The following is a 23,194-nucleotide window of genomic DNA, read 5'->3' as shown; positions in this document are numbered from 1 at the left end:
CACTATTTAGTAGTCTTTTCCAATTACAAAAATAAAACCTAATTGCCTTGATGACAACAGGCAAAATAATTAATGGCACAAGTTAAACTGAAGGCAACTTCAAGCTTGGAGTTTAGAATGTGTCATATGAAGGCTCCTATACGTCTATCCAACTAGTCCACGGCCAACAAACTACCGGTGATGCGTTGAGCAGTCCCCCCCATCTCAGACTAATTTCCCTTGGCCGATTCCACATGTTAAATCGAGAACAACTATGAGAAACAGAGACCAACTGGGACCACACACTGTGCCAATTATTTCAACTGGCTGTAGTTTGATAGATGTGTAGGAGCCTAATAAGTAATACTTAAAGGAACACCTGAGAGGATGAAGTGTCTGCCCGTTTCAACCTAAGAAGAGTAAGTGAAAATGGAGAACTATGTACTCCCTTTCAGCAGCTACTGGTTGTGTTGGAGTGGGGAGGAGGGAAGAGGGAGAGAAAGAGAGAGTTTTCTAAAGTATACAATCACAATATCTGTTGCATTAATAAAAAAATTTAATCACAGAAGTGTTATTTATTTCACTCTCTGGGAGAAAACCAACAAATGAAAGTGAGAATAAACAAAGAAAAAAACATGGACAATTCGGTCGCATCCCAGCTATGTTTCATAAGCTTGCGTTATACTTCTATAATTCATATACTTTTCCTTTTCTTCAAGGTATTTTAAGGTAAGGTAAAAAATATTGTATGCAAGTTTTTTTTAAATCTCACTTATAAGCATCATTTTCTTTCGATATAGTTATCTTTCTAAATAAAAAGGAAACCATTCATCCAGTTGTTACTGTCCAGAGGCGTAGTGTAACATCAGTGGTGTGGCAGTGCTGATGCCTGGGCTCTGAGACAGAGTGTTGGTACCTTATCAATGATGCCCTATACACTCTTGGCTGGCTGGGTGAAAGTAGTAGTAGCAGCTCCTCTGGATTTCACCCAGTGATCAATTCCAATGGCCATATCAGAAGGCTCCCGCGGTGGGTGGGTAAAGACGTCCGCATACTTCCCATCCAAAACAGTTTGCGCATATATTATGATGAAATTTACGTTTTTGTTCGTTTTGGCCTATGGCAAGGGGGTTTTCAGCTGTTCGTGCACACTATGTCATTAATTTAGATGTTTTTGAAGAGATGTTTTTACATCTAAGACATTTGGTGCAGTATTTCTCAAATAAAAAAAATTGCATTAAAACAATTAGTCTCTCGTTGAATGAAAACAATCATTTTATTGAAAAATCCCTATTGTTGTCCAATCTGGCAAAAGGGGCTACCGACTTCCTTCGGGCTACCCACTTCCTCCGGCTTGCATTCGAGAGAAAAAATGTGCACAAACAGCCCGAAAAAACCCTTGCAGAAGACCAAATGTACAAAAAATTTCTACATTTTTGCATAATATATGCACAAAATGTTCTGAACTGGGAAGCAGGCTCCCGCGGGATGGGACGCACACAGTAGGAAGAGACTGTCCTTTCTTGTTGCCGACAGGTTAATAAGCCTGCCACTCTCTTGATACCAAGCCACATTGTTATGGGAGGTGACACACTGCTCTGCTCCCATCTGACAAGATAAAATAAGTTACTTTAAAATAAAATAAGTCCCAGGAAACAGACCTTGTAAATATTGCCAGGCATTTATATGTAAAAACGACAAAAGCATTCACTCATCCGCCATGTTTAGGCCTACAGTATTTGTTTTGGAGGGTGACATGATACTGTGAGCTAACTACGTTAGCACAAGTCTTCAATTTAGTCTCAGAGGCCTTCAGATAAGCCTGCAGATACAGTTCATCTCTCCGTAACGTTTCTCATTATAATTGTCTGTTAAAGGCCCTGCTATGGTACAGCCAAAGTTATATAGCTTCCCCCCATCAATTAACACACCAAATATTAACCCCCAGAAAAATGACAATTGTTCTAGACATTCCTTTCTACTACTTTCACTAACTTGTAAGGTAACACACACACTGCCACATAGGAGAGAGCTAGAACAGGGATACAATGGATGCTGGTTATCTCCTTACAAGGAGCAATGGAAATAATAGCTGCATTAATGGATTCAACTCCTTACTCTTAAATATATATCTATATTTTAAAGGAAACATTTATTATAAAGATTTCATTGGCTTCTTATATTGTTATGAAAACCAAGTTGCTGGTTTTGAGGATATTTCTTTCTTTTTTTACAAAACATAATTTCATTTCTTTTTTTTTAACCAATGAGAAAGGTCTCATTTAGACACTCTTTGCCCCATAACTTTCATTAAACTCCAGGTTTTAATAATACATCAATAATGGTTCCCATTTCAAACGTACTTTTTACGCCACGATATTTGTTTGTATTAAAGTTCGATTCGTCATGCACTTAAATCTGTAATTTCTGCCACATATAATATTGCAAATCTCACTGTGTGAACTGAACTCTATCAGCTGTTTCAACTAATCAGTCATCATCCACCTCCTCTCCCTCCGACTCCTCTTTCCTCTCGTACATTTTATCCCGCTGTCGCTCCTGGATCTCTTTCATTTCCTCGGCGTACCGGCTGAAAGCACCTCCGAACTTTCCCCATGCTTTGAACGGGATGGTGATAGAGTTCCTGTAGCTCGGTTTGACCTCGCTCACTCGCAGGAACACGCCGTATTTGTTTGATCCAACGTCGAAAAAGAACCGTTTAGAGTCCACCATGATGGATGTGCCCTCAGGAAGCTCCCCATAGCCCCCAACCGCCGTTCCACAGGCCAATTCCTCGTCGTCTCCACCATAATCATCTATAAGCTTTGCAAGGGCGTCTCTAAACTCTATTAAGCCTTGGGCCGGAAGGGCTATGGTCTGGCCGGCCTGCATGCCTCCTCCTGGCCCACCTACTCCGAACCCGGGCCCTCGGTTGACGGTCTGTCGGATCCGCAAGAACCTCCCCCGCTGGTTCTCCTTCAGATCGAGGTAGTATTTACGGTTCTCCCGGACCAAGAACTCGCTCTTCAGGGCTCGCCTGGGCCCACCGTCCTCTCCGACCGAGGACTGTGCGATCTGCTCCGGGCTGCTAGGCCCCAATTGGGCGTAGTGCTCTATGAAATCCCCCAGGTAATCGCGAAACTCCGCCGCAACTGACATGGACAGGGTCAGGCGACTTTTGGAGCCCCCGGCCCCCACCTCGGCAATTTTGATGAACCTGCCCTTGTTGTTCTGCTTGACATCCAGGTAGAAGCGCTTGTTCTGGATGTCCAGCCGCTTGGACGCCAGCTCCTGCGTCTCCTGCTCTCTCTGGAAGGGCTGGTACCCGCTCCCACCTCCCCCTCCGCCGCTGCTGCCACCGCGCTCGCTCCCACTGTCACCATCCGCCATCTTCAGCACCGCCAGCCAGCTTCTCCCTCTTATGAGTATCTCCGTCTCCGCGTGCACACCCCCTTCTTGGTCACCACCAAAACCCTCCCCGAGCGCTCCCACATTGGCCTTGGGTCTGCCAATCACGCCATGTTCAACGAGTTTGTTTTCTCATTGGTCGTTTTCCGCTGGCTATCACGCCTACGTCTTAACATTCCTACATGTCATTGGCTTAGATGTAGGTTCTGTTGACGTAATTATCGTGGACCACATCACCGTCCAATCAACGGGCCACAATGTTGTTACAACAATTTTTACTATGGAGTACCAATAAATTGTAGCAGATCATTTTCTCTGCAGTTGCTATGTCATTTAAGGCAAACTGGGCAAGCGTTAAATTCTAGACTGGGGAATACTACATACATAAAAGCAGTAATAAAAGCAACTCCTTATGTCATAACTGTTACAGTTATACTGTACGGTGACAGTAATTTTACAATGTCACAAATGAGCACTCAATTACACTGATATTAATACATTTAACCTTGCACCTTTTTATGGACCTAATTTCCTCACGTAGGCTACTATGGTTCTAAAATACTTAGCCATGTGACTCCTAATATTTTCCCTGTCACCCAGATATGAATGTGAATATTTGATGTTGCTATTAATTCCACCACAGTGGTGCCCATCACACCAATCATCCCAACAATCAGTCAGACAGTGTTGTAGCGAATTCAGAGGGGTTCTGATTCAGAGGCAAACACCTTACCAAAGATCGCTACACTATATACCCCTCCTTCACTATCTCACTTCTGACACCAGTGCAGCGAATTCAGTGATGGATTGTTTGAGACTCGAACCCAGGGCCCAGTTTAAAAAAATACATTTAATCCTGCTTTTTTTTTCCTGTGTTGTGTTAAATTCTGTTCCCCCTTCAGATGTTGTCTGCCTCGTCTTTTATGCAGTTTAAGAATCACAGGGGTGCTCAAACCACATGGATATTTCATTTTCTACGGAGGTGCCCTGATTTGTTATGCCCACCAATGCAGTTCCCAACCCATTTCAAATCCCAGCTCACCAAAGCTGCACCGACAGCAGGGGGAGATTCGTTCCACCACTGAGGAGTCCTGACTGGAATGGGCTTCTCTCACATGGAAGAGAGGATATCGAGGGGCTTTCCAAGGAGGGCATTATGGAGGTGGCAGGTAGCCTAGTGGTTAGAGTATTGGACTAGTAACTGAAAGGTTGCAAGATTGAATCCCTGAGCTGACAAGGTAAAAATCTGTCGTACTTTCCCTGAGCAAGACAGTTAACCCACTGTTCCTAGGCTGTCATTGAAAATAAGAATTTGTTCTTAACTGACTTGCCTAGTTAAATAAAGGTTAAAAAATGTGCTACAGAAAGTTTAGATAGAAGAATCTGCTTCTCTTTGGGTATATAGTGTAGCAACCTTTGGTAAAGTGATTGCCTCTGAATCAGAGACCCATTTTCAAGTGATTCATGATTCTTCAACTAGATAAGATTAGAGTAAACCATTTTTCTAACGTTGCATCCTCATGAATATGCTCCAGGTAAAAGGACAGCAGCCGACAGAGTGCCTAGCCTGCTCACCTATTACACAGGTTGCAAACATCAAGGTCCAGGGCTTTCAATCTACTGGCAGATTACCTGGGTCAAATAGGTATCAAATACTGTAAAGTAGACTAGTTGAGTGGCACTAAATTTACTAGCTTGGAGTTTGCACTTTTGGGACTTTTGTCATATTTCTATTGCTTATATTGTGTCTGCCAAACAAAATTACAGCGCTCAAGTATTTATCCCGGGTTTGGCAGCATCAAAGGTGAACAAGTGAGAGGGGAATAGAGTGACATAGGATTCAGGGAGGTCAGATTTATTGGTAGTGTGGTGGCTGAAGGTTTTTTTTTCATACAATGTAATGCTCTGAGCATCTGGAAAAGCACAATATAAATCCCATCATTATTCATTTAAAAACCTAAGTACAAATGTGGCATACTCATTCTGAATTGCACTGGAAAAGAAGACTAAACAATGTAAGGCATTATCTCTCACAATTCATATAAACTATGTAGTTTAAACTTGTCCATGCAAAATACTTTTTGTTATTTCATCTTAATTTACATGACTACACTACTGTAAGTCTACCAGACTAACTTCAATGGGGTAGGGACAACTGAATTACACGACATGACCAAAAGTATGTGGGCACATGCTCGTCGAACATCTCATTCCAAAATCATGGGCATTAATATGGAGTTGGTCCCCCCTTTGCTGCTAAAATAGGCTTTCCACTAGTTGTTGGAACATTGCTGTTGGGACTTGCTTCCATTCAGCCACAAGGGCATAAGTGAGGTTGGGCGATTAGGCATTCCAATTCATCCCAAAGGTGTTCGATGGGGTTGAGGTCAGGGCTCTGTGCAGGCCAGTCAAGTTCATCCACATCGATCTCGAAAAAACATTTCTGTATGGACCTTGCTTTGTGTACGGGGGCATTGTCATGCTGAAACAGGAAAGAGCCTTCCCCAAACTGTTACCACAAAGTTGAAGCACATAATTGTCTAGAATGTCATTGTATGCTGAAGCATTAAGATTTCCCTTCCTGGAACTAAGGGGCCTAGCCCGAACTGTGAAAAACCATTAAAACCAGACCATTATTCCTCCTCCACCAAACTTTACAGTTGGCACTGTGCATTCGGGCAGGTAGCATTCTCCTGGCATCTGCCAAACCCAGATTCGTCCGTTGGACTGCCAGATGGTGAAGTGTGATTCATCACTCCAGAGAACTCGTTTCCACTGCTCCAGGGTCCAATGGCAGCATGCTTTACACCACCCCAGCTGACTCTTGGCATTGCGCATGGTGATCTTAGCCTTGTGTGCAGTTTGGAACTCAGTAGTGAGTGTTGCAACCAAGGATAGAAGATTTTTACTAGCTATGCGCTTCAGCACTCGGTGGTCCCACTTCGCAGATGAGCCGCTGTTGCTCCTAGACGATTCCACTTCACAATAACAGCACTTACAGTTGACCAGGGCAGCTCTAGCAGGGCAGAAATTTGACAAACTGACTTGTTGGAAAGGTGACATGCCAAGATGGTACAATTGCATGGCCGTGTGCTCGAATCTATACAGCTGTCAGCAACGGGTTTGGTTGAAATAGCCGAATCCACTCATTTGAAGGGGTGTCCACATACTTTTGTATATATATTATATTATATTATATTATATTAAGAACAGTAGGGACGCCCTAAGTATCACGAATAGCACGGACCGCTGTAGTATTTCTCTTGCATTTATACTATCACAAAGCGTCCAATCCAGTTGCAGAGATGAGTATACACTGTACAAACACTATTGCAATTGGTTGAAGAGACTGTTCGAACCAATAAACAGAGACGCTATTGGTTGGCTCTGAAAACTCCTCATTCATTGCTTGCCTTTTTTGTTCTTCGGGTTTATTGTTTTTCTAGGTTTGGAAATACAACAGGGAAAACTCACCGGCGACATGGTAACGAGTTAAAAAATATATATATTGTATGTACGTTGTCTGTATTATAGGACAGATGATCGTAAATGTCATTACATTTTAGCACTGATATGCTAATTAAACTGGCTAGTAAGAGTAACTAGGATTCACGACTGCAAGCTTGATGCGTGCGAAATAGGACGTCGACGAACACTCGAAAACTAACGAAAGAGTGCCATCTAGCTACATTTACGCCACCTGGCTTACAACCGACTTGCTTCTCATGCTTTTTCAAACATATTTATCTAATATACGTTAAGTCCCGTCTCTTTCTGATGTAATATTCCAAGATATTCGCAAAGTTTGGATTGTTTATTGAGGTAGCTAGCTACGGTAACTAACGTTAGTTACCATCTCCTTACCTTAGCACTACCTGCTGTGGTAACAAGCTACAAATGTACCAATACATATTTCAGTTTTACCGAGATACCTAAACCATTCTTCCTTCGTATTTTTATTGTAGTTAGCTATAGAAAGGTATATTTTGGCTCTTTTTGTTTTCAAAATTGTCATGAATTGTCTTAGCGAGAACTCAAATGACAGTTTGCCAGTTACATAGCTAACGTTAGAAATCGGAAATGGTCCTTTATCTTTCAGTTGGTGGAGAGAAGTGTGTGTTATGAATCAGATTACTGTAATGACCAGTTGCATGTGCCTTCGGTTTGCTTGAAGTTACATCTACATTTTAGGTAGTCATTTGGCAGACGCTCTAATCCAGAGCGATTTACAGGAACAATTATTAAGTGCCTTGCTCAAGGGGATTCGAACCAGAGACCTTCCGGTTACTGGCCCAATGCTCTTAACCACTAGGCTACAAAAATTAATTGGAGGTTTTTAGTGTATTAATAATTTTTCTTTTGTACACCATCTTGCATCTTGTTTAGCTTGGTCACAGTTATACATCGCGCTGAGAATAAAAAAGTAAAAAACACATTTAATCACATTTATGCATCAGCCATTTCGCTGAATCTCATTGTCACTTTCTAGGCAGGAGGAAAAGCTGGAAAGGACAGTGGCAAAGCCAAGGCGAAGGCTGTGTCTCGCTCCCAAAGGGCTGGACTCCAGGCATGTACCTACATCTCTTTTCCCCGGGTTTTCTCTGTTGTATCAGTCACAAGTGAATCCTGCAACACAGATAAATGGACAACTTCTACCTAGAGCATTTCTGACTGTGTGTGTTGTAGTTCCCGGTGGGTCGTATCCACAGACACCTGAAGACCCGGACCACCAGCCACGGCAGAGTGGGAGCCACCGCAGCAGTATACAGCGCCGCCATCTTGGAGTACCTCACGGCTGAGGTGAGATGTTTTTATTTAACCATATATATATATTTTTTTTTCAAGGAAGCTCATTGAGTGCTCTGAGGTCAATCAAGCAGTGTTTTACTCCAACCCTACCCTAATTGGCAAAGACTGAGACTATTGTTGTGTCACTCTCAGGTGTTGGAGTTGGCAGGGAATGCCTCTAAGGATCTGAAGGTGAAGCGTATCACTCCGCGTCACTTACAGTTGGCCATCCGCGGAGACGAGGAATTGGACTCACTCATCAAGGCCACCATCGCTGGAGGAGGTGAGTTTTAAACTCTTGGATTGGATTCATCTATTGGTCTTCCAGAAACTCAGTGTTTTACATTACATGGGGGCAAACACCTCTTCACCTACCAATGTGTAGCAATAGCATCACACATTCATAATGTCCCTTTCTCTCCCTCATGCAGGTGTAATTCCTCACATCCACAAGTCTCTGATTGGAAAGAAGGGCCAGCAGAAGACTGCATAGAGGAAGTGACCTCACACCACCAGGAATTTTATTTTATTTATTTAACTAGGCAAGTCAGGAAGGAAAGGGGAGCCATATTGATTTTGTTTTGCATATTTGTTTGGGTAATTTTGTAACCGTAGTCTTTCTAGGGAGGTGTGTAGTCTTTGAGGTATGTGTTGGTTTGTTCTGTTTTAAAGGTGAAAGGTGGGGTGTTTAGGGAAGTTTTTAGATTTTTTTTCTGACAAGAAACTTGTACATTCTGTACATAGACCAACAAATGCAGAAGTTCTTGTCATGTTCTGAAAAAGTTTGAGTTGATTGGATTTTGCTCCAAAAGTGTTTTATACTTACCAAGTTTAAAAAAATATTTTAAACAACCTGTGTCTGTTTTAGTCATAATATAATTTCTTATTTAGCTTTGACCTTGCTTAACTTCAGAGATACAGGAGTTCTGAGATTATTTCATTGTATTCCATGGAGACAGAAGGTTCTCACGTGTGAATTTGTGGGGGGGGAATTGGACAGAATTTTTATTTAACTAGGCAAGCCAGTTAAGAACAAACTCTTATTTACAATGATGGCCAAACCTGGATAACGCTGGGCCAATTGTGCACCGCCCTATGGGACTCCCAGTCACAGCTGGATGTGATACAGCCTGGATTCAAACCAGTGACTGTAAATGCTTTTTGTACTGAGATGCTGTGCCACTCAGGAGCCCAATGAAGTCCATTTAGGTGTATCGTTTGTTCTGAAAAATCTATTACATTTTCACCACAAATTCATGTGTGGACCATCTTTCTCTCTTATGGATTGTGTGAGTTAGCTGTGTACTGACTCATCCACACAGTATGACAAGTTCTTTGTCAGGCACTAGATGGCCATTTGTAAACTGGTCGGAGCTATTGAGGTGTTTGAAGTTACTGTACAATGAAAACAGTCCATATTCAGGCAATGGGATTATGTTTTTCATTTTATTTTAACACAATACTTACAAATATATATAAATCAAGTGGAAGAACTGAGATTCTGATTAATAATGCAATTGAAAACAAACTTTCATTTTATCCACACTTTTATACAGCAGCCACATGACTTGAAACCGATCCAATAAAACTATTAACAATTTTATACTTAAATAGAAATTACAGTATGACAAAAGGAGAGCAGAAACACATTCATTGTTGCTCTCTACCCTGAGTGGAGAACTTTACAATTTCACCACTGATTTAACCAGCTTTTTCTGTAGTCAATACATTAGATGAGAAGTGGAAGCCAGTGAAAATGTATTGGGATGCGTCTCACTAGTCTAAAGTAGTTGCCTTAAAACCACTTTAGACTACTGAGATATCATCCAAAAGTTTTAATACTGGTGAGTGTAAGGCTGGTATGACCCAGTAGTGGGCATCACCAGGCCTGGGAGGCTGGAGTACTGGTAGAAAGAGTCCAGGGGGAGGACGGGGAGGCTGGGCAGGGCTGGACTGGCTGTGGATGAGCTGAAGTGTGGGTGGAGGAATGGTGTGGCAGTGCCCCCCTCTGCTCCTGCATGATGGGGGTGGTAGGGGCCATGGTGGTAGGCATGTAGCTCGGGGTAGTGCAGCAGGTGAGAGGCTACTTTAGCCTGGCACGCTTGGGCAAGAGCGTCCTGGACCATCCTCTTCATCCTCATACGCCTGTTCTGGAACCAGTTACGGATCTGAGGAGAAATAGACAGGTGTTTTAGACACAGCGATCAAAGAAACCTTTGATAACCATTGCAATAGAGTCCCTATATGTATTTGTGTCTCTCTGCATTGCCTACCTGTTTGTCTGAGAGGTTGAGTTTCTTGCAGAGCTCAACCTTGTCCCGAGTTCCCAGGTAAGCGTTCCTCTTGAAGGCCCTCTCCAGACTGTTGATCTGCTCCGCTGTGTAGGCTGTACGTGGCCGCCTACCCGTAGGGGGAGAAGAGGAGCCGTCCAGGGGCGTGGTTGGGGAGAGGGAGCGCCCGCCCTCACTCTCGTACCCTGACGTTTCCCCCTCTGTTCCACTAATGAAGCCAGTCTCAGCCACTACTGAAGAAAGGGAGAAAAGATTTCAAATCAATCCATATGCTACATCATAGTGGTTTCCAAAACTTTTGTGTTCTCTGAACCTTTCAAACACAACCATGTCTCCAGACATCAACTCAGTCTGAAGTGAGTCCTAACTATAGAGATTTCAGCACTATAAGAGCAAAATCAGATGTAGCTATTTCTAAAGAATTCTGTTAATTCAATCAACACATAGCTCAAAACACACCCACAAACAAGACACATTTTCAATGAATGTATGGTTCCCATGTAAACTCAGATCCTGAGTTGATTTAAGGGAGTGAACCTACCTTGGTGCTTGTGGTGGAGGGGGCTACTCCTCTTAGCTGTCTCAGAGCCTGCCAGGCTGGGATTGCTGCATAGGATGAGCCCGTGTCCTCTCCTCACCTGGTTCTCTGTCTGGTTCTCTTGATTCTTAGGTCTCGGTCGGCAGTAGAACCCAGGCAAGCTCTCAGGGTGGGTCCCAGAGGTGATGGTGGGTCCAGCCGCAACGGATGTCCAGGAAGAGTTGGGAAGCGAGGGGCTCGTGCTGCCCGATGCTCGACTACTCTGGGCCAGCCACTCAATGGAGTAATGTCCCCTCATGGTTGGATGATGGAAATATGCAACAAAATTAACCCAAATCCTGTTGTTGGGGTGGAAAAATGTGTTCTTTTGGATGGATAGATAGAATCTAATGCATCTTATCCTTCAGGTTCCTGCAGACAAAGTTCGCAGAGCTGGGTAAGTCCAGTGAAGAGTGTGTGTGTGTGTGTGTTCTTCTCTCTCAGTGGGTCATTGTCCTGATAAATGGAGTAATGATCTGAGTCTCAGCAGTAGAGTCAGTATTTATGCAGGGCATACCTCCTCATTTACAACTCGCTCAGCCCAGGATCAAAGAACACATCCTTCCCTCCCTTCTTCCCTCCCTCCTTCAGTTTTCACAACTGCAGAAATTAAGACGTCTCAATTGGCCTGTATGAGGCCATTACCCGCTGGCTCCAGTGAGTCTGGAGAGCCTCCCCCCAAACACAGTCACATCCTTACTGTCCTCTCCTCTCTCAATCAGGGTTGTGCTCAATTCTAATTGAATTCACTGATTTGAATTTGAAATTCAGAAATGTAAAAATGTTTTAAATAAATACTACTTTACAGTTTATTGAGAAGTCATTGAAAATAAATGCCAATTTTTCAATTATTGATTTGTAACTGTTAGTTTACTTCCGAATTGAGCCCGCCCAACCCTGCTCGCAATATAGCCCCATCTGTGTATAAGTGTGTGTGAGAGAGAGCTCATTACTTCATCCTGTTCATGTATTCTCAAATAACATTGTATATTCACTTCCTTTAACATTAAATATTTTGCTCCTGCTCCTCGGCTCTACCCATGGAATGAAAATAATATGAATATCATTAACTCTTCCAATAACACCTATTCTCGTGTATTTCGTAATATAAAATTATAGGATAACTTCATACATTCCATGATCTGTCCTGTTGATGCTACCCACATGAAAAAAATATGATAGTGTATACTATGGTAGGAAAAGCATAGTATTCACAGTAGTATTTTTGTAGACTTTACTGTAGTACTTACAGTATACTGTAGTATAAATACTGTAGTGAAATTGTTTTTGCATATACTATAGTATTTACTGTAGTGTTTTTGGGGACATTACTAAAGTGTTTTTGTTTTATTATCTTTAACTTAGAAGTGGAGGGCTTTCTCCTTGAGGAAACCTACTGGAGAAATACTAAAATAGCAAATGTTCCATCATCTGTAGGTAGGTAGGTGACACTGGGTTCTGAATGGAGAGTTCAGCACATCTGCTCTTTTCTATAACCATAGGGAACACAATATGGTTTATACTTAGCATGTCGGTTTCTCACTTATGGGTGGCACAAATTGGGATATAAGGGAGGGTGGAATGGGCAGAGTATACAGTATTTTCTACATTGTGTAAATAATAGTGAAGACATCTAAACTATGAAATAACACATGGAATCATGTAGAAACCAGAAAAGTGTTAAACAAATCTAAATATATTTTATATTTGAAGTTCTTCAAAGTAGCTACCCCTTGCCCTGATGACAGCTTTGCACACTCTTGGTATTCTCTCAACCAGCTTCATGAGGAATGCTTTTCCAACAGTCTTGAAGGAGGTCCCACAAAGACACGGCGGTTGGAACCAACAATCTCAAATTTGGACTCATCAAACCAAAGGACAGATTTCCACCGTTTAGTGATCCAAGCAAGTGTCTTCTTATTATTGGTGTAGTTTAGTAGTGGATTCTTTGCAGCAATTCGACAATGAAGGCCTGATTCACGCAATATCCTCTAAACAGTTGATGTTGAGATGTATCTTTTACTTGAACTCAGTGAAGCATTTATTTGGGCTGCAATCTGAGGTGCAGTTAACTCTAATGAACGTATCTTCTGCAGCAGAGGTAAATCTGGACTTTTACCAAAAAGGTCTATCTTCTGTATACCTCCCCTACCTTGTCACAACTCAACTGATAGGCTCAAACACATTAAGAAGGAAAGAAATTCCACAAATGAACTTTTAACAAAGCACACCTGTTAATTGAAATGCATTACAGGTGACTACCTCATGAAGCTAGTTGAGAAAATGCCAAGAGTGTGCAAAGCTGTCATCAAGCCAAAGGGTGGCTCTCAAATGTAACATATATTTTGATTTGTTTAACACTTTTTTGGTTACTACATGATTCCATAGGTGTCAATTCATAGTTTTGATGACTTCACTATTATTATACAATGTAGAAAATAGTACAAAATAAAGAAAAACCCTTGAATGAGTAGGTGTCTAAAACTTTTGACCGGTAGTGTAGGCTTCTATTGGCCTAGTGTTAAAATGAAAATTACAGTCACAAATATTAGGCTACTGAACGGTGGTATCGCTAAAAACCTTGAATTATAAAACTGTCCTTCAATCAACCACATCACTGTTTTACATTATAGAAACTATTTCCCATTTAATAGTGTCCCATTATGGAGTTGTGAGAGGCTACTAGGCGCGATTTCTGTCTCTTAAGACGGTCGCTTCCAGACTTCCCTGTCAATCGGGAATGTGAGTATCAAAGAACCGCGGCACTCTGAAGTGACCAGTCTACGTTAATGACCAATTAGCAAGACTACACGGAGCGCCATGGCGCGCGGAGACAGCCGTCTGGCAGTGGAGAGATGGAGCGCAGCAGCCCCCCGGATCCATTCCACCCACCGGTCCGAATAACAGCCCGTCATTATCTTATCAATGGGTCGGTTTGTGATTGAGCCGATTAATCCCTAACACAATGTATCACTCACTCAGTCACTCTGCATATTATCCACATGCCACCCACCCACTCCCTCCCCCACCGCTGTCTTCCAAGACGCAGTGGAGGAGATAGGCTAGCCTACTTCACAGCTTTGGTCTTTCAGAAAAGACAGGACCGTTTAGTCTGTTATCGGCCATAAAGGCGACCGATTGACTTGATCCCCTGATCCTTATTGTAACACTGAAAGAGAGACAACGGGCTGAATGAGGCTGGCAGAAACCCAGCTGAAGCACGAATCCACAGCAGCGCGTCACCGCTCCTGTCTCCAAACCCATCTACACTGCATAGTGCGCATTTGGCCAAGGTCGCTCCCTGCCTGGCAGAAAGTGTTTTTTTGTAAAGTTACCTAATACTGTTTGAAAATAGGTCTTACATTTTAAATACATCGTTTTACATTTTTTTTGTATTTATTTATTTTTTATTTCACCTTTATTTAACCAGGTAGGCAAGTTGAGAACAAGTTCTCATTTACAATTGCGACCTGGCCAAGATAAAGCAAAGCAGTTTGACACATACATCAACACAGAGTTACACATGGAGTAAAACAAACATACAGTCAATAATATAGTAGAAAAATAAGTCTATATACAAAGTGAGCAAATGAGGTGCGATAAGGGAGGTAAAGGCAAAAAAGGCCATGGTGGCAAAGTAAATACAATATAGCAAGTAAAACACTGGAATAGTAGATTTGCAGTGGAAGAAAGTACAAAGTAGAAATATAAATAATGGGGTGCAAAGGAGCAAAATAAATAAATAAATACATTAGGGGAAGAGGTAGTTGTTTGGGCTAAATTATAGATGGGCTATGTACAGATGCAGTAATCTGTGAGCTGCTCTGACAGCTGGTGCTTAAAGCTAGTGAGGGAGATAAGTGTTTCCAGTTTTAGAGATTTTTGTAGTTCTTTCCAGTCATTGGCAGCAGAGAACTGGAAGGAGAGGCGGCCGAAGGAGGAATTGGCTTTGGGAGTGACCAGTGAGATATACCTGCTGGAGCGCGTGCTACGGGTGGGTGCTGCTATGGTGACCAGCGAGCTGAGATAAGGGGGAACTTTACCTAGCAGGGTCTTGTAGATGAGCTGGAGCCAGTGGGTTTGGCGACGAGTATGAAGCGAGGGCCAGCCAACGAGAGCGTACAGGTCGCAGTGGTGGGTAGTATATGGGGCTTTGGTATCAGATATTTGACTGCTTTAAATGGATAGATGGCCAGTAGACCTATCCATAGGCAGGCCAGGCCACTATAGGCTTGTTCACCACATACACCACATGAACATTCTCGAACATCTCATTCCAAAATCAAGGGCATTAATATGGAGTTGGTCCCCCCCCTTTCTGCTATAACAGTCCTCACTCTTCTGGAAGGCTTTCCCCTAGATGTTGGAACATTGCTGTGGGGACTTGCTTCCATTCAGCATTAGTGAGGTCAGGCACTGATCTTGGACGATTCGGCCTGGCTCGCAGTCAGCGTTACAATTAATTCCAAAGGTGTTCAATGGGGTTGAGGTCAAGGCTCTGTGCAGGCCAGTCAAGTTCTTCCACATCGCCGAAACAGGAAAGGGCCTTACACAAACTGTTGCTAAAAGTTGGAAGCACAGAATCATCTAGAATGTCATTGTCTGCTGTAGCATTAAGATTTCCCTTCACTGAAACTAAGGGTCATAGCCCGAACCATGAAAAACAGCCCCAGACCATTATTCCTCCTCCACCAATCTTTACAGTTGGCACTATGCATTGGGACAGGTATATTCTCCTGGCATCCGCCAAACCCAGATTCGTCCGTCGGACTGCCAGATGGTGAATCGGGATTTGTCCCTGCTCAAGAGTCAAATGGCGGTGAGCTTTACACCACTCCAGCCGACGCTTGGCATTGCGCATGGTGATCTTAGGCTTGTGTGCGGCTGCTCAGCCATGGAAACCGATTTCATGAAGCTCCTGATGAACAGTTCTTGTGCTGACGTTGCTTCCAGAAGCAATTAGGAACTCGGTAGTGTGTTAGCAACCGAGGACAGGTGATTTTTAAGTGCTTCAGCACTCTGTGATCCCGTTCTATGAGCTTGTGTGGCCTACCAATTTGCTGCTGAGCCGCTGTTGCCCCTAGACGTTTCCACTTACAGTTGACCGCAGCAGCTCTAGCAGGGCAGAAATTTTAGGAACTGACTTGTTGGAAAGGTTGCATCCTATGAAGGTGCCACATTGAAAGACACAGGTCTTTAGTAAGGACAATCTGCTGCCGATGTTTGTCTACGAAGATTGCATGGCTGTGTGCTCAATTTTATACACCTGTCAGCAACAAGTGTGGCTGAAATAGAAATAGAGAAAATAGAAATAGAGTTAAGAAAATATTTACTAAATAAACTAGAGTAAAAATCTTTATCAAAAGTAACACTAAAAAATAACAATAACGAGGTTATATACAGGGGGTACTGGTACCGAGTCAATGGGCGGAGGTACAGGTTAGTTGAGGTAATTTGTACATGTAGGTAGGGATAAAGTGACTGCATAGATAATAAACAGTGAGTAGCAGCAGTGTAAAAACAAAAATAGTCTGGGTGGCCATTTCATTAATTGTCTTATGGTCTTATGTCTTAGAAGCTGTTAAGGTGCATTTTGGACCTCGACTTGGCGCTCCGGTACTGCTTGCCGTGCAGTAGCAGAGAGAACAGTCTATGACTAGGGTGACTGGAGCCTTTGACACCGCCTAGTATATAGGTCCTGGATGGCAGGAAGTTTGGCCCCAGTGTTGTACTGGGCCATACGCACTACCCTCTGTAAAGCCTTACAGTCAGATGCTGAGCAGTTGCCAGAGCAGCCGGCGATGCAACCGGTCAGGAGGCTCTCGATGGTGCAGCTGTAGAACATTTTGAGGATCTGGGGACACGTGCCAAAACTTTTCAGTCTCCTAAGGGGGAAAAGGTCTTGTCGTGCCCTCTTCACAACTGTCTTGTTGTGTTTGGAACATGATAGTTTGTTGGTGATGTGGACACCAAGAAACTTAAAACTCTTGATGGGGGCCTGTTTAGCCCTCCTTTTCATATAGTCCACGATCAGCTCCTTTGTCTTGCTCACATTGAGGGAGAGGTGGTTGTCCTGGCACCACACTGCCAGGTCTCGGACCTCCCTATAGGCTGTCTCATCATTGTAGGTGATCAGGCCTACATCTGCTGTGCCGTCAGCAAACTTAATGATGGTGTCGGAGTCATGCTTGGCCACGCAGTCATGGGTGAACAGGGCGTACAGGAGGGGACTAAGCACGTACCCCTGAGGGGCTCCAGTGTTGAGGATTAGCATGGCAGATGTGTTGTTGCCTACCCTTACCACCTGGGGGCAGCCCGACAGGAAGTCCAGGATCAATTTGCAGAGGGAGGTGATTAGTCCCAGGGTCCTTAGCTTAGTGATTAGCTTTGTGGGCACTATGGTGTTGAACGCTGAGCTGTAGTCAATGAACAGCATTCTCACGTTGGTGTTCCATTTGTTCAGGTGGGAAAGGGCAGTGTGGAATGCGATTGATATTGCGTCATTTGTGGATCTGTTGGGGCGGTGTGCAAATTGGAGTGGGTCTAAGGTTTCCGGGATGATGGTGTTGATGTGAGCCATGACCAGCCTTTCAAATCACTTCATGGCTACCGACATGAGTGCTACAAGGCGGTAGTCATTTAGGCAGGTTACCTTCGCTTTCTTGGGCACAGGGGTGTCCACATACTTTTGTATATATAGTGTAGGAGCTGCATTGCTGTACAAAAATTGTCTTTATTAATGCAAGCAATATGTGTCTATAGTCACTCTTTGGTAATTAAAAAAATATATATTCATGATGTGTGGGGTTCCTCGGACGAAAGGCTATGTAGGGGGCCTTTCTAGGATAAAGCATGGGATCCCCTGATGTAAAGGACATTAGATACTGTAGATTCTAGACTGGTTTATTTTTGGTTCAACAATGTTCAATATAGTATTGCAGAAACATATGTAGAAGGATTGTATGTGCAGTCTAGGGAGCTTGATTGGCATGATTGATAGCTTGATTAACATGGCTACACACACATTCACATAAACACGCACACACACACACACACACACACACACACACACACACACACACACACACACACACACACACACACACACACACACACACACACACACAGAGAATGTTGCAATCAGGGTCTTTGATGGTATCTGTATGGCAGTGGTATGGGAGATGGCCATTCTGTCTGCTGCAGTACATCTTCCGCCTGTCTAAAACTCCTGTTTCTCTCTTTTCCCTATCTTTCCCTCTACCCCCCTCCCCTCTCTTTCTCGCTCAACAAGTCGACATCAAAGCACAGCACCCAGCCCACTATCACTGATCAGGATGAGAGAGGGGAGACAGACAGGTGGGCTAGGCTGATACCCATCCCGCTCTGGAGAGACTGAGGGCCTAGCAGTGAAAGAGAGGGAGAGAAAGAGATAGGGATGGAGATATGGAAGGAGAAAATAAACCAAAAGATCAGGATCTTTTGAAGTCATAACTGTAATCAATGAGTCTGTGTGTAAATTCCTCAGTGTGTGTGTGGATGACAGATCACTTGAGGAAATGAATCCTAGGAATGCGTCTCTGCACTACTACTTCTAATCTTAATGTACTTTATTTTATTTACTTCATTTATTGAATTACTATTTTATTCATACAGTTCTTGTGCAGAGTATGGAGGGAGGGAGGGTGATTTTGGGAACCACTGCTGTCTGTGCAAGATGTAACTTAAGAATTAGGTCTTATTCTATTGATGAAGCTCTCGGAACATTCTAATCTACAAAACAAATTATGACATTTTATTCATGACGACGCCCTACTTCCAGAGCCATAAAAATCTTGTATGTGACGATAGCCCATTTCATTGAGTTAGTCAATCCAACACCACTCATAAATACAGTGTTAAGGCATCTTCCTGGTTCTCATGATTGTTTGTTTTTCGCTTGTTTGCCTTGTTTAAAGGCCCATTCCATTAGGACTCTGTTAGTTTAGTCACTGATTGGTATTTTGTAGTGTGTGTCTTCAACTGTATTAGCTAGCTCCCATATTTTGTTTGCTCTGCCATTACAGTTATTTATGAACCACACTGTTTCGAACTGGGTCAAACCCTACTGCAATGTTAGTTAGTTTGTGTGTATGTGTCTGTTGGGCCCATAACTAGGTCCTATTGTACCTTTGTGTTAAATTAAACTCCCAATTTGAGATTTACCCCTTTGTCTCCACTCTTGACAAAATTAAATGGACCAACACTCTGCTGTATGTGTGTATGTGTGTCTTCAACTGTATTAGCTCATATAGTTTGTGTGTGTGCTTGTGTGTGTGAGTGAGTGATCCATGAAGAGGAGACGAGGTCATCCCATCGGCCCCAGGCCGGGCCAGTCTGTCTGTGGGCTGACGGTCTCCAGCCGTGCCCCTCTTTGATTGGCTCAATTCACAGCCTTTCAACTCTAATAGCCCTGTTTGCTACTCTGTTATGGACACAAACACTGCCCTCAGGACACACACAAGCATGCAAAGGTGCACGCACATACGCACGCACCCACAGCCATGGACGAAACACGCGCATGCACACACACACACACACACACACACACACACACACACACACACACACACACACACACACACACACACACACACAAACAAACAGAAGTTGCTAATAGTCACTGATCCAGTGGCGGTGTGTTGGTAAAATCACTGAGGAAGGCAAGCCAAGCTAGTTATTACAACCTATGTTGTGATAATTGCATTGTTTGCTCTATAACCCATTCATTCATATGCCACCGTGATATACAATAAGGCCGTGACAACAAAAAGGCAATAGTCACACAGAGGCGGAATAAATTCAACAACACATACATTTGTTTCATCACAAAACCTGTGTTTAGCAGATGTTGTGAAATGCTTGTGCTCCTAGTTCCTACAGTGCAGCAATATCTAACAATATAACAATAAGTAATATCTAACAATTTTACAACAAATACCTAATACACACTAATCTAAGTAAAGGAATGGAATTAAGAATATATAAATATATTGCTCATCCATATATTTAAATATTCTTAATTCCATTCCTTAACAGTGTGTATTAGGTATTTGTTGTGAAATTGTTAGATATTACTTGTTAGATATTGCTGCACTGTCGGAACTAGAATCACAAGCATTTCGCGACAGCCGCAATAACATCTGCTAAACACGTGTATGTGACCAATAACATTTGATGTGATTTGAAACCGGAGAGCAACATCTGTCTGGTGAAGTCCACAAAACAAAAATTGCATGTAACAAATAGTTATATCAACTGCAGCAAGGAAGTTAATGTTTTTGAAAGTTCACTAAACAACTACAGATTTAAAACCGCATGTCAGCACAAGACCAGAGGAGCACTACCTCTGCTACTCCAGCACCATTTCAACTTTAAACACCATCAAATCAACAAGGCTATATATGCTTAGTATAATACACTTAAAACAAACAAAGATACCAAAAACATGTGGCTGTCCATGATTTCTGTGTGGGTGTGTGTGTGCGCAAGTAAACGTTTTTTTGGACTGGCCCTACTTATAGACTAGTTGAACACCAATGCTATTCTCCACTCGTTCACGTTGGCAAAACAGTCTATGGCTCTGTCATACAGTACACTTTTAGTTTTTGTTGACATAGGCTAGAAAGAGTTTTAGCTAGGAAGCCTAACTTCCTCGCATGGACAACAATGAACCAGCTCAGTTAGCTAGCTAGTTATCATGAGCCTACTAGGCTACATATTGAACGTCAATTGTCTCAGGCCAGTGCCACAACATATTATATTATGGTTATATCAGAATCGTCGTCATAATCATTGGCCTTTACAGAAAATTAAGTCGAAACCACAAGTCCAAATCCCTATCTCCATCCATGGCTTAGGAAAGGGACGATATAGCAAACTAGCTACACCAGGACATCAACACAAGCAGACCAGAAACAGACACGTTTTTCTGAAAATTAAGTTTTGCTTAGGAAGTGATTTGATTGGTGTGAAGCCAAATCCAAACTGGCCTCCCTTGGGGGGGGCACTTTGCTGCACTAGGACAACCCACAGTTGAGCTCAGCTCAACGCTGATTGGCTAATTCTTTTATAATTTTTTTTTATCAAGGTAGGCCAAATCAAATGTTATCGACGCAACATGTTATACTCTTTTGGTCTTGACAGCATCAGATAAATGGGTTACACATACTGAGGTACGCTGTTTACCTTGCTCGGATGATTCCTACGGTAAGAGTCGAACACTTGCGAATTGACAGAAAATGATCAAAAACAGAGAGACGAAAGATGAATTAATTTATAATTTAAACATTTTTATTGATCAAATATTTTGGGAAGCCTTGCTTCCCTTGGCATCCATGAATACAGGCCACGGAGGTAATCTAAGACCAGTTTAGCATTTTCACCCCCAAATGGTTATGTTTAGGTTTTGGGGCTATTAAGTTGATCCGAGATTTATGCCCAGTGGGGATCTAGGGGAGTCAGAAGACCTGAAGCAGTTTTTTGTCCATTCAAATAACATTTATTTTTAAACTATTTTTTTTAAACCTTTATTTAACTAGACAAGTCAGTTAAGAACACATTCTTATTTTCAATGACGGCCTAGGACCAGAATGTCCCGCCCTGACCTTAGAGAGACGTTTTATTTCCTCTAGTTTGGTTAGGTCAGGGTGTGATGTGGGGTGGGCAATCTAGTTGTTGTATTTCTTTGTGTTTGGCCGAGTATGGTTCCTAATCAGAGGCAGCTGTCCATCGTTGTCTCTGATTGGGAATCATACTTAGGCAGCCCTTTTTCCCTCCTTCAGTTGTGGGATCTTGTTTTTGTACAGCTCAGTGAAAGCCTGCAGAACATGACGTTGGTTTTCTTTTGTTTGTTTTGTTTAGTGTTCTGAGTTATAATAAAATGTATCATGAGCACTTACCACGCTGCACCTAGGTCTCCTCTCTACGATGATCGTCACACAGAAATACAGTGTAGATGTTGTTAATGTTGTAAATTACTATTGTAGCTGGAAACAGCAGATTTTTTATGGAATATCTACATAGAGGCCCATTTTCAGCAACCATCACTCCTGTGTTCCAATGGCACGTTGTGTTAGCTAATCCAAGTTTATCATTTTAAAAGGCTAATTGATCATTAGAAAACCATTTTGCAATTATGTTAGCACAGCTGAAAACTGTTGTCCTGATGAAAGAAGCAATAAAACTGTCCTTCTTTAGACTAATTGAGTATCTGGAGAATCAGCATTTGTGGGTTCGATTACAGGCTCAAAATGGCAAGAAACAAAGAACTTTCTTCTGAAACTCGTCAGTCTATTCTATTAAGTCTATTTCATGCGAGAAATTGCCAAGAAACTGACAATCTCATACAATGCTGTGTACTACTCCCTTCACAGAACAGCGCAAACTGGCTATAACCAGATTTATTATTATAAAAAAAAAAAAAAATTCACCTTTATTTAACCAGGTAGGCCATTTACAACGGCCACCTGGCCAAGATAAAGCAAAGCAGTGTGACACAAACAACACAGAGTTACACATGGAATAAACAAATGTACAGTCAATAACACAATAGAAAAAAATCTATATACAGTGTGTGCAAATGAGGTAAGATTAGGGAGGTAAGGCAATAAATAGGCCGTAGTGGCGAAGTAATTACAATTTAGCAATTAAACACTGGAGTGATAGATGTGCAGAAGATTAATGTGCAAGTAGAGATACTGGGGTGCAAAGGAGAAGAAAAAAATAATAATATGGAAATGAGGTAGTTAGATGGGCTATTTACAGATGGGCTATGTACAGGTGCAATGGTCTGTGAGCTGCTCTGACAGCTGATGCTTAAAGTTAGTGAGGGAGATATGAGTCTCCAGCTTCAGTGATTTTTTTCAATTCGTTCCGGTCATTGGCAGCAGAGAACTGGAAGGAAAGGCGGCCAAAGTAGGATAGAAAGAGGAGTGGGAGGCCCCGGTGCACAACTGAGCAAGAGGACAAGTACATTAGAGTGTCTAGTTTGAGAAACAGACGCCTCAGAAGTCCTCAACTGGCAGCTTCATTAAATAGTACCCGCAAAACACCAGTCTCAACGTCAACAATGAAGAGGTGACTCCGGGATGCGGGCCTTCTAGGCAGAGTTGCA

At 42.6% G+C, this 23,194-nt stretch overlaps 3 protein-coding genes and 1 non-coding gene across 4 annotated transcripts; 1 reads left to right on the top strand and 3 right to left on the bottom strand.

Annotated features, from left to right (window-relative positions):
- Window positions 1–517: 517 nt before the first annotated feature.
- LOC106562912 (transcriptional activator protein Pur-beta) lies at window positions 518–3,406 on the bottom strand. The gene has a single exon (XM_014128006.2). It carries the CDS (start codon window positions 3,367–3,369, stop codon window positions 2,470–2,472), a length of 900 nt encoding a protein of 299 aa, XP_013983481.1. The 5' UTR covers window positions 3,370–3,406; the 3' UTR covers window positions 518–2,469.
- A 3,353-nt stretch (window positions 3,407–6,759) lies between these two features.
- On the top strand, window positions 6,760–9,428 carry LOC106562913 (histone H2A.V). Its single transcript, XM_014128007.2, has 5 exons — window positions 6,760–6,871; window positions 7,877–7,954; window positions 8,074–8,187; window positions 8,329–8,458; window positions 8,607–9,428. Exons 1-5 carry the CDS (start codon window positions 6,869–6,871, stop codon window positions 8,666–8,668), a joined length of 387 nt encoding a protein of 128 aa, XP_013983482.1. The 5' UTR covers window positions 6,760–6,868; the 3' UTR covers window positions 8,669–9,428.
- A 582-nt stretch (window positions 9,429–10,010) lies between these two features.
- Window positions 10,011–11,302, bottom strand: LOC106562911 (homeobox protein vent1). Its single transcript, XM_014128005.2, has 3 exons — window positions 11,008–11,302; window positions 10,449–10,699; window positions 10,011–10,343 (listed from the first exon to the last, which is right to left on the bottom strand). The coding sequence occupies exons 1-3, from the start codon at window positions 11,300–11,302 to the stop codon at window positions 10,011–10,013; spliced, it is 879 nt and encodes a 292-aa protein (XP_013983480.1).
- A 1,111-nt stretch (window positions 11,303–12,413) lies between these two features.
- On the bottom strand, window positions 12,414–12,468 carry LOC123725303 (U7 small nuclear RNA). Its single transcript, XR_006757801.1, has one exon. It is a non-coding gene; the product is annotated as a U7 small nuclear RNA (small nuclear RNA).
- Between the last annotated feature and the right edge of the window lie 10,726 nt (window positions 12,469–23,194).

This window comes from Salmo salar, chromosome ssa11 (genome assembly GCF_905237065.1).
Source record: "Salmo salar chromosome ssa11, Ssal_v3.1, whole genome shotgun sequence".
Taxonomy (NCBI): Eukaryota; Metazoa; Chordata; class Actinopteri; order Salmoniformes; family Salmonidae; genus Salmo; species Salmo salar.
Note: the sequence above shows the minus strand (reverse complement) of the source record. Positions and strands in the feature narration are given on the sequence as shown.

What these genes read in the sequence shown, in the direction of transcription:
- LOC106562911 (XM_014128005.2), bottom strand. Translation starts at nt 11,302, where the DNA reads ATGAGGGGACATTACTCCATTGAGTGGCTGGCCCAGAGTAGTCGAGCA. An exon ending in CCTCCACCACAAGCACCAAG is followed by an intron (nt 10,700 to 11,007) that starts GTAGGTTCACTC and finishes CCCTTTCTTCAG; the next exon opens with TAGTGGCTGAGACTGGCTTC. An exon ending in TCAACCTCTCAGACAAACAG is followed by an intron (nt 10,344 to 10,448) that starts GTAGGCAATGCA and finishes ATTTCTCCTCAG; the next exon opens with ATCCGTAACTGGTTCCAGAA.
- LOC106562913 (XM_014128007.2), top strand. An exon ending in CCCAAAGGGCTGGACTCCAG is followed by an intron (nt 7,955 to 8,073) that starts GCATGTACCTAC and finishes TGTGTGTTGTAG; the next exon opens with TTCCCGGTGGGTCGTATCCA. An exon ending in GGCCACCATCGCTGGAGGAG is followed by an intron (nt 8,459 to 8,606) that starts GTGAGTTTTAAA and finishes TCCCTCATGCAG; the next exon opens with GTGTAATTCCTCACATCCAC.
- LOC106562912 (XM_014128006.2), bottom strand. Translation starts at nt 3,369, where the DNA reads ATGGCGGATGGTGACAGTGGGAGCGAGCGCGGTGGCAGCAGCGGCGGA.